The 10,823-nt window shown below is 38.4% G+C and overlaps 1 protein-coding gene across 1 annotated transcript; it reads left to right on the top strand.

Moving 5' to 3' along the window:
• Positions 1–2,467: 2,467 nt before the first annotated feature.
• On the top strand, positions 2,468–9,448 carry LOC145863006 (uncharacterized). Its single transcript, XM_082968076.1, has 2 exons — positions 2,468–3,031; positions 7,595–9,448. Exons 1-2 carry the CDS (start codon positions 2,698–2,700, stop codon positions 8,479–8,481), a joined length of 1,221 nt encoding a protein of 406 aa, XP_082824202.1. The 5' UTR covers positions 2,468–2,697; the 3' UTR covers positions 8,482–9,448.
• The last annotated feature ends 1,375 nt before the right edge of the window (positions 9,449–10,823 follow it).

Below are 10,823 nucleotides of genomic sequence, written 5' to 3'. Positions count from 1 at the left end.
TTAGCCAGCAAGGGCCTCAAAGATGCCTGAATAATGACCTGGCCCCCTTCCTCACCTGACTTAAATCCTATTGACAACTTGTGGGCCCTTCTCAAACGTGAGATTTAAAGTGATGGAAGACAGACAATACACATTTTTGAACAGCATTTGGAAGGCTGTAGTTGCTGCTTCAGCAAAAATTGATCGTGAACAGATCAAGAAACTGACAGACTTCCTGGATGGAAGGCTCATGTCAGTTATTGAAAATAAGGGTGGCTATAGTGGTCACTGAATATTTTTGAAAGGCCAAAAATGTTATATAATTGTCATTTTGTGTTACTTATCTGTTACACTTACTCTAAAAATTGAGAATAAACAAGTGAGTTGAGAGAAATTATTTTTGTAATTTAGTTGCCTAATAATGATGCACACTTATATATTTCCCTGGGAAAGACAAAACTCACTTTTCCTTTGTTAAACATTCAGATTTGAGGTTCAATAACATTTTGGATTGACTGAGAGCATTGTGTTTGTTCAACAATAATATTAATGCAGAGGAATACAATTTGCCTAATAATTGTGCACGCAGTGTAGATGACATCCCACACCGTAGCAGCATAGCCTTTATGTCATTATTATAGATGACATCCCACACCGTAGCAGCATAGCCTTTATGTCATTATTACAGATGACATCCCACACCGTAGCAGCATAGCCTTTATGCCATTATTATAGATGACATCCCACACCGTAGCAGCATAGCCTTTATGCCATTATTATAGATGACATCCCACACCGTAGCAGCATAGCCTTTATGTCATTATTATAGATGACATCCCACACCGTAGCAGCATAGCCTTTATGTCATTATTATAGATGACATCCCACACCGTAGCAGCATAGCCTTAATGTCATTATTATAGATGACATGCCACACCGTAGCAGCATAGCCTTTATGTCATTATTATAGATGACGTCCCACACCGTAGCAGCATAGCCTTTATGTCATTATTATAGATGACATCCCACACCGTAGCAGCATAGCCTTTATGTCATTATTATAGATGACATCCCACACCGTAGCAGCATAGCCTTTATGTCATTATTATAGATGACATCCCACACCGTAGCAGCATAGCCTTTATGTCATTATTATAGATGACATCCCACACCGTAGCAGCATAGCCTTTATGTCATTATTATAGATGACATCCCACACCGTAGCAGCATAGCCTTTATGTCATTATTATAGATGACATCCCACACCGTAGCAGCATAGCCTTTATGTCATTATTATAGATGACGTCCCACACCGTAGCTGCATAGCCTTTATGTCATTATTATAGATGACATCCCACACCGTAGCAGCATAGCCTTTATGCCATTATTATAGATGACATCCCACACCGTAGCAGCATAGCCTTTATGTCATTATTATAGATGACATCCCACACTGTAGCAGCATAGCCTTTATGTCATTATTATAGATGACATCCTACACCGTAGCAGCATAGCCTTTATGTCATTATTATATATGACATCCTACACCGTAGCAGCATAGCCTTTATGTCATTATTATAGATGACATCCCACACCGTAGTACGTAGCAGCATAGCCTTTATGTCATTATTATAGATGACATCCCACACCGTAGCAGCATAGCCTTTATGTCATCTACTAAACCACTGGCCGTGTTCGAGAGCATCAAATTCATGCTGCATTGTGGGTAAATGGTGACTGGCTGACTGATTTATAAATAATAATGAGTAGTTATTTATGATGCAAGTGGATTTGTAGATCAGTCATTCGGCAGTCGCCTGCAATGTCGAACAAGCCCAATACCAAACCAATCAGGTGGTTGTTTGTTTAAATGAAGCTTCAGACGCCATTGATGACATGCTGCTGATAAAGTGATACAGGCATCGGTACACAGCTTTGAAGTTTACTGCTTAGCGAATTTGACGCATGCCTTGTAGCTCTGGTATCAAAAGTAACATCCCTACTGGCAACAAGGTACCAGAGCCTACCGTGCTAATGTGTTCCCACTAAATATTACAACCACACAGTATATGAAAGCATGAGGTGTGGCTAACTTTTGCAAGCTTGAGCTAGCTACCGAGCTAGCATACAAACTCTGTAGCACAGAGTAGATCCTCCACATGACTTTGAAAAATAGTGCATTATGGGTAGTTTAGAAGATATCTGGAAATAAGTTAAGAAATATGTAATAAAGCAAAAACATAACTGTTTGTACTTATAGGAAACCATATCGTGACAACAACTCAGTTACTATGTCTTTAACCACACTGTGTTGTTACACTGGTGAGTAAAAACTAATGCTTCCTACACTTTAAACTTGAACTTGTAGTCTGAAAATAAAATGTACATTTTAATCAACTGCGTTACCCACTCCAGTCAGCAGATGGCGGTCTGGGAATTTAACGCAATGCTGTTGTTGTGACGTATAATGTAGTGGACGGAACGCTTCTTTCAACAGCAACAACAGTTAGTCATCCACCTTGGTAGCTTGCTAGCCGAAATAGCGGAACCAATGAAGCTCTTTAGACGCTTTAGTGTATATTAGCCACTGTGTTTTAAGCCCACTTGTGTCGTCTAGTTAGTTATCCGATTTAATTTCATATTTACGGTGTTGTTGTTATTGGTCAGCTAGCGGGCTGGTTAAGTTAGCATTAGCCTAGCTAACTAACATCTCCGACCATGAGCTCACTAAGCTACTCTCCTGCTAAAGAAGAGGTCTGCTGCACGGAGAAAGAGGAGGATATCACAGTAAAACAAGAAGTAGAGGGTGAGGCTGTTACAGTTAAAGAAGAAAAAGACGTGTTCAGAGTGAAAGAGGAGGAGGATGTTACAGTAAAAGTAGAGGATGCAGTTTATGGAGTGAAAGAGGAGGAGTGGGAGATGGCTGTTACATCGAAAAAGGAAGAGGAGGGAACTGGATATCTGGGCCCGGTGTCCCAAACGCATCTTAAGGCGTCCAATGGTGAACTTAGCCTTAAGATGGTTTTGAGAAACCGTTCCCTGATTAACACAAGTAAGTACTGTCTTAAATACAGAGACACAAACTCTGCAGTTGTTGAACTAATGTTTGGTGTTAAAGTGGAAATCTGCAAATGCTATATCAATTTTTTGACTTTTAAATTATTTATATATAGCCATTGATTCTTGAAGAATATAACACATGCCTCATGAGCTTAGTTCAACTGTTGTACCCCATCAGAACCCAGAATAAGCTTTTTTTACTCCAATGTTTAGAAACAATGTAAATCAACACAGTATAGCCTCAACATGGTTAAAACTATCATGTTGATATCATTAATGGTCAGTCCTTCCATCATCGGTCTGTCTATGAATTTGAGACCAGTTACATTTCTCCAGCCCCATCATCATCATCTTATTACCAAAACAGTGGTGGAATTACAGCTTTGTTATTGTTTGAACTGCAGATTGGTTGTTGTGGCTTTTTTAAAGGGACAATTTAAATTTAAAGGGAAATTAAGATGAGATGAAGGGTCCCATCCAGAAGAGGTTAAACGGACAACCTAGGATTTAAACAGCAACAAAATGGCTGCCCAGAGACTTGGTTTGGTAAACAGTTGAGGGATGGGGGGTGGAGAAATGTAACCACTCTCAAATTCATAGAGAAAGCTATTGTAGCAACCATAACCCAAAACCTAATGACCTCGTCAAGAAGTTCAGACATCTTGGCGTAACAGTTACAAGGTGTTGGCTTGACAGTCACTGGACCCAGGTTTGAGTTCAGCTCAGGTCTACCCCCTGAATTCACTACAGTCTGAATACAAGGACTGGCCATCCATGAGGTCATAATGATAGATTAACCAGGTTTCTAGGCTATATAGTATATTCTAGAATTCATCCATGGTGTCATAATGATAGTTTAACCCGGTTTCTAGGCTATATAGTATATTCTAGAATTCATCCATGGTGTCATAATGATAATTTAACCCGGTTTCTAGGCTATGTAGTGTATTCTAGAATTCATCCATGTGATAATGATAGTTTAACCCGGTTTCTAGGCTATATAGTGTATTCTAGAATTCATCCATGATGTCATAATGATAGTTTAACCCGGTTTCTAGGCTATATAGTGTATTCTAGAATTCATCCATGATGTCATAATGATAGTTTAACCAGGTTTCTAGGATATATAGTATATTCTAGAATTCATCCATGATGTCATAATGATAGTTTAACCAGGTTTCTAGGATATATAGTGTATTCTAGAATTACCAGTGTAGATTTCCTGTGTGGGTCAAATTATTAGAGCTGTTGATAAGTCATTGTATAATATTCAGCCAATTTATTTTCATGCCATTACATCAATATAGCCTAACCAGAAGAGAAGAAACTCTTCCTGAATCACCTCCTCCTGCTGGCCTTCATACATTCTGACGTTGCTGGTAATAGGCTACACAAGCAGTCGGCAACCTACATTTGGAGTGCAAATTTATCTGACCATTTCTACCGATCTGTGTGCCAGTTATGATTTTAATATGCACATTTTCATGGAACAGTTTCATTTCATTGATAATAGTATCTCAAAATCATTGTCTATGATTAATCTACATTCTATCTAAATGAAAATTATACAAATCTAAAAGTAACTTTTATTGCCAACTATGTAAAAAATAGCCTCCATAAAGCCAACAAATAAAAACGTTGCAAATAAATGTCCTATAAATTACATGTTCTGTCTATAACGAACTTGAAACATTGTATAAAATATTCTGGGCCCTCAGTTTCATTTACATTTTAGTCATTTAGCAGACGCTCTTATCCAGAGCGGCTTACAGTAGTGAATACATACATTTCATGCATTTTTTTAAATATATATATTTAAAAAAAAATTGTACTGGCCCCCCGTGGGAATCGAATCCACAACCCTGGCGTTGCACACACCATGCTGGCATTGCAAACACCATGCTGGCATTGCAAACACCATGCTCTACCAACTGAGCCACAGGGAAGATTCCCCTGCAAGTGAGTTCTCGACCGACATAGGCTATTTGTGAAAGTGATAAGAAGTAATCAGGTATTTTGACTAGAGGTCGATCGATTAATCGGAATGGCCGATTTAGTTAGGGCCGATTTCAAGTTTTCATAACAATCGGTAATCGGTATTTTTGGCCACCGATTTGCCGAATGTTTTTTTATTTTATGATACATTTTTTATTTTATTTTTTTACACCTTTATTTAACTAGGCAAGTCAGATTAAGAAGGTTTTTGCAACCTTCCGCCAACGCTCTAACCACCTGCCTTACATTGCACTCCACGAGGAGCCTGCGTGGCAGGCTGACTACCTGTTACGCGAGGGCAGCAAGAAGCCAAGGTAAGTTGCTAGCTAGCATTAAACGTATCTTATAAAAAACGATCAATCTTAACATAATCACTAGTTTACTACACATGGTTCATGATATTACTAGTTTATCTAATGTGTCCTGCATTGCATATAATTGATGCGGTGCCTGTTAATTTCTCATCGAATCACAGCCTACTTCGCCAAACGGGTGATGATTTAACAAGCACATTTGTGAAAAAAAGCACTGTCGTTGCACCAGTGTACCTAACCATAAACATCAATGCCTTTCTTTAAAATCAATACACAAGTATATATTTTTAAACCTGCATATTTAGTTAATATTGCCTGCTAACATGAATTTCTTATAACTAGGGGAGTTGTGTCACTTCTCTTGCGTTCCGTGCAAGCAGTCAGGGTATATACAGCAGTTTGGGCCGCCTGGCTCATTGCGAACTGTGAAGTCCATTTATTCCTAACAAAGGCCGTAATTAATTTGCCAGAATTGGACATAATTATGACATAACATTGAAGGTTGTGCAATGTAACAGGAATATTTAGACTTAGGGATGCCACCCGTTAGATAAAATACGGAACGGTTCCGTATTTCACTGAAAGAAAACACGTTTTGTTTTCGAGATGATAGTTTCCAGATTCGACCATATTAATGACCAAAGTCTCGTATTTCTGTGTGTTATTGTATTATAATTAAGTCTATGATTTGATATTTGATAGAGCAGTCTGACTGAGCGATGGTAGGCAGCAGCAGGCTCGTAAGCATTAATTCAAACAGCACCTTCGTGCGTTTTGCCAGCAGCTCTTCGCTGTGCTTCAAGCATTGCGCTGTTTATGACTTCAAGCCTATCAACTCCCAAGATTAGGCTGGTGTAACCGATGTGAAATGGCTAGCTAGTTAGCGGGGTGCGGGCTAATAGCGTTTCAAACGTCACTCACTCTGAGACTTGGGAGTGGTTGTTCCCCTTGCTCTTCGCAATGCTTGAAGCACAGCTCTGTTTGTGACTTCAAGCCTATCAACTCCCAAGATTAGGCTGGCAATACTAAAGTGCCTATAAGAACATCCAATAGTCAAAGGTATATGAAATACAAATGGTATAGAGATAAATAGTTCTATAATTCCTGTAATAACTACAACCTAAAACTTCTTAACTGGGAATATTGAAGACTCATGTTAAAAGGAACCACCAGCTTTCATATGTTCTCATGTTCTGAGCAAAAAACTTCAACGTTTAGCTTTTGGCACATATTTCACTTTTACTTTCTTCTCCAACACTTTGTTTTTGCATTATTTAAACGAAATGGAACATGTTTCATTATTTATTTGAGACTAAGTTGATTTTATTGATGTATTATATTAAGTTAAAATAAAAGTGTTCATTCAGTATTGTTGTAATTGTCATCATTACAAATATATATATCGGCCGAGTAATCGGTATCGGCTTTTTTTTGGGATCCTCCAATAATCGGTATCGGCTTTGAAAAATCATTGTCAGTCGACCTCTACTATGTTATTGTTTGGTGATGTTATGGGCCAATTTGTTAAACACTTAGTGTACAAACCCTCATTGTCAGGCTAATAGAAAAGCTACCCAAAGAGCATTTTAACGGTTGAAGTGTTTTTTAAGAATGAAGCAGTTGATTTGCGACAATAACACAAACATATTAAGCAGGACATTCAAGCGAGCCTTACAATTATAATCCAAAAGTAATGTGAAATGCACTCATAAGCAACCTGTAAATGGAGGCTATTTTTGCTGTCAGCCTATGAGAACTCCCCTGAGTTTTCCCCCACGGTGGTGAATTAGTAAATAGCGACACAGAGCTTAATGTGAGTTTCCTTGAGTAGCACTCCTGATCTTGCGCTGTAATATTCAAAATACATTGTGAAAAACTAAAATCTTCGCTTACCATTTTTGCTCCAGGCAGATGTATTACATCCTCATTAGCAGGGAGGAGTTTCTGTGTCAAATTGTGTGTGCATTGACCTCGTGCCGCAATTTTAGCAAACCCAGAAAGGGGCCTATATTGGAGACCAAAAGTTGTCTAGCACAGTGATTAGGATTTCAACAACTTGAATAACTTACAAGACAAAATATTACTATTGTTGCTAACTTGACTCTTTTAATTGTCAAATTTAACAGACATCAATTATTGTACAACTTCATGGGTATGATCTGGGCATCACCTTTTACCTCAAATAAACAGTGGATTTCTGCTGTTGTGGGCCTTTAACCATCTGTCTGACTTTGTTGTTCACACAGGAGAGAGACGTGACTATCATGGATCCTCTGGGGAGCCTCAACAACATCATGAAGCTGACGAGGCAGAGAAGAGTCTCTCCACATCAGAACTCCTCAAGAAACACCAGCAGAGACACACAGGAGAGAAATCTAACTGCTGCTCTGGCTGTGGGAAAAGATTCAACTCTGCAGTAAAACTTAAAATACATCAAAGAATTCACACTGGAGAGAAATCTTTTGGCTGTGATCAATGTGGGAAGAGTTTTACTGCATCTAGCCATCTGACTATACACCAGAGAACACACACAGGAGAGAAACCTCATTGCTGTGATCAATGTGGGAAGAGTTTTACTCAGCCAGACAGCCTGATGGTACACCAGCGGACACACACAGGAGAGAAATCTTATAGCTGTGAACAATGTGGGAAGAGTTTTTCTACATCTGGCCAGCTGACTTTACACCAGAGAATGCACACAGGAGAGAAATCTTATAGCTGTGATCAATGTGGGAAGAGTTTTATTTCATCTGGCCAGCTGACTTTACACCAGAGAACACACACAGGAGAGAAACCCTATAGATGTGATCAATGTGGGAAGAGTTTTATTACATCTAGCCAGCTGACTTTACACCAGAGAACACACACAGGAGAGAAATCTTATAGCTGTGATCAATGTGGGAAGAGTTTTGCTAGATCTGACCATCTGACTTTACACCAGAGAACACACACAGGAGAGAAATCTTATAGCTGTGATCAATGTGGGAAGAGTTTTAGTAGATCTGGCCATCTGACTTTACACCAGAGAATACACACAGGAGAGAAACCTTATAGCTGTCATCAATGTGGGAAGAAATACTCTGATAAAAGATGTCTGATTAAACATCAGAAAATACATGGAGTTGTTTCATGATATCAATAAAATGAAATCTCACAAAGTAGAATGTTTTAACATTGTAGAAGGAGTATTTTAATGATGTCACAATGTAGAACCCTAAACGTTTGTCCCCTGTTCTATTGATTTCAGCATGATATGGATATCAGCCTCAGGGGGAAAATCCAGGCTCTGAATTGAAAGAGTACTATTTATGAGATTTAACAAAGAGTGACTAACAAAAAAAGAGTTGTGTTCCACTTACCATGTTGGTGACCCACGTGAATCAAAATGCAGCACTTCAAATTGTAGCTAGCTGTTTTCTACAAATTGTCCTCTAACCAGTGATGTACACATTATTCCCAGATTCCGTGTGGTTTTTGCTGCGTTATTTTTAACAGGACGTGCATCCTCATCTCCCTCCTCTCGCACAATTGATTTCAACATGATATTGATGAGTAATGACATAAGTGTTGCATTCCTTTGTTTAGTGACCCCTAAATTTAAATGCATCACTCCAAAATGTAGCTGGCTGTCCTCTAACCAGTGAGGTAAAAGATATCTCCCATGTGTTTTTTTTAGTTGTGTTAGTTTCAACAGCACGTACAACCTGATTTCCCCCCTAATCGATATCAGTGATTTATTGCTACTTGTCAAAACAACAGCATTTCTGCAGTTTATAAGATGCTTGTTTAAAAAAAATACAAGTAATATAATTATTGTTGCAGATGTCTGTGTATATAGCACATTTTATGTTTAGGTTTTCAATTTATCCCAAACTGTTTCTGCATATTGGTTATTGATTTGAAAACTTGTAAAAAAAATGTGATTGGAAAGACATTGAAAAGAAGGCTAACGTCCAATATGCGTTCGGTTTAGTTGAATGTGAAAGTTGAAAATGTTGTTTTGGGTCGTTTTTTTCAATGACTTTAAAACAACTTACTTGCAGCCTATACACATGAACGCAGTATAATAAATTGTCCTTTAATCCATTTTATTAACAATCCTACATCACTCCAGTATTTATTTACAACACTCAACTGCTAATTGTCTTTATTCCACTACAGAAGAAGTATGACTCAAATCACCTCATATTTCAAACATTCAGCCTGACAAAAGATACATGTTTTATTATTCCATGCCTCACCATTAAGTGAATTATTGCCAATACATATTAACAAAGGGGTGTACATTTGGTTTTTATATTTCATATTTACAATTCATGTAACATTAAGTAATCATAATTATTTATCCAACCAACAGACAATTTTTGGGTACAATTATTTTGACATTGTTGCCCTGCTTTTAGAATATCAGGGTTAATTCTCAGATGTGCCAACCCAAATGTACTAGACTGTGACATTGGGGACTGGGCCCCGATCCAACAACATGCCTATCTCGTGAACCCTGAGAAGAGAGAGAAGCTCCTCTGTGAGGTGGAAAGTTACTACGGATATTGCATGAGTTTCCTCTTGAAATCAGACATGTCCGTGGTAAGGACAACTTGGTTGCTGATTGTCTCAGGGGTGTGCAGTTAAAAAGATTTTTGTTTTGTCAGTGCGTTACCATGGATCACAATTTATTTTGACTGTATGTTTTTCCGTATTGGAGATTAGTTTTGTTTGTGCTCGTTCCAAGGGGACGAGAGTTCTAGAAGCTAGTGAGTTTTAGGAAGACGAGTTCTAGAAGCTAGTGAATTTTTCAAAAAATATATATACTTAGAAATGTGTTTTTTCTTGTTTTTAACTGTTGACATCCAGTAGACACCATGTTTATATTGTAGAAGGTGAAGCATTGTAGTTGATTATAATGAGGAATGGAAGTTGTGGTGGTAAGCATTCTCTTAAGGGGGAAGGTGTTACATTCTTTGGTTTTTCCATTTATGTTTTGAGGTTGGACTTTAGCACGTCTAGCTCGTTAGCACGTAGGACGCACTGATTGGTGTCACCTCGTTAGTCAGTATGTGTTACACCTGTGCTGGCTTGTCCATCTCGTTAGTGGGAAGGTGTTTCACCTGAGCTGGTCCAGGTTCTATTTAAGAGTGTCTGGCCCAGTGCTCCAGTTGTCTTGATAGATGTGGAGAGTCAACACCTTTAGTTGCTCCACCTTTTTGGTTTGCTTCCTGTCTTTCAGTTTGGTGTGGGTTTTTCTTTTGTTTGCCTCTTCTTTGGCAGATTTAGTGGGTCTCATGGTGGGTGTCTTTTAGGTCCCAGTTGTTGTTACTAGTCAACTTCCTGTGGACACCCCCATAGTGACTTTCAGAGCTGCTCCTAAAAAACAAGCCTATATTTTTGGATTGGATATTGCATCCAATTAATATTTTAATCAATGCTCATTAGTCTTTCAGTTTAGTCATCTGTTTATCTGATGTTTGTGTACTA

Source organism: Salmo salar, chromosome 02 (assembly GCF_965601325.2).
Source record: "Salmo salar chromosome 02, fSalSal1, whole genome shotgun sequence".
Classification (NCBI taxonomy): domain Eukaryota; kingdom Metazoa; phylum Chordata; class Actinopteri; order Salmoniformes; family Salmonidae; genus Salmo; species Salmo salar.
Note: the sequence above shows the minus strand (reverse complement) of the source record. Positions and strands in the feature narration are given on the sequence as shown.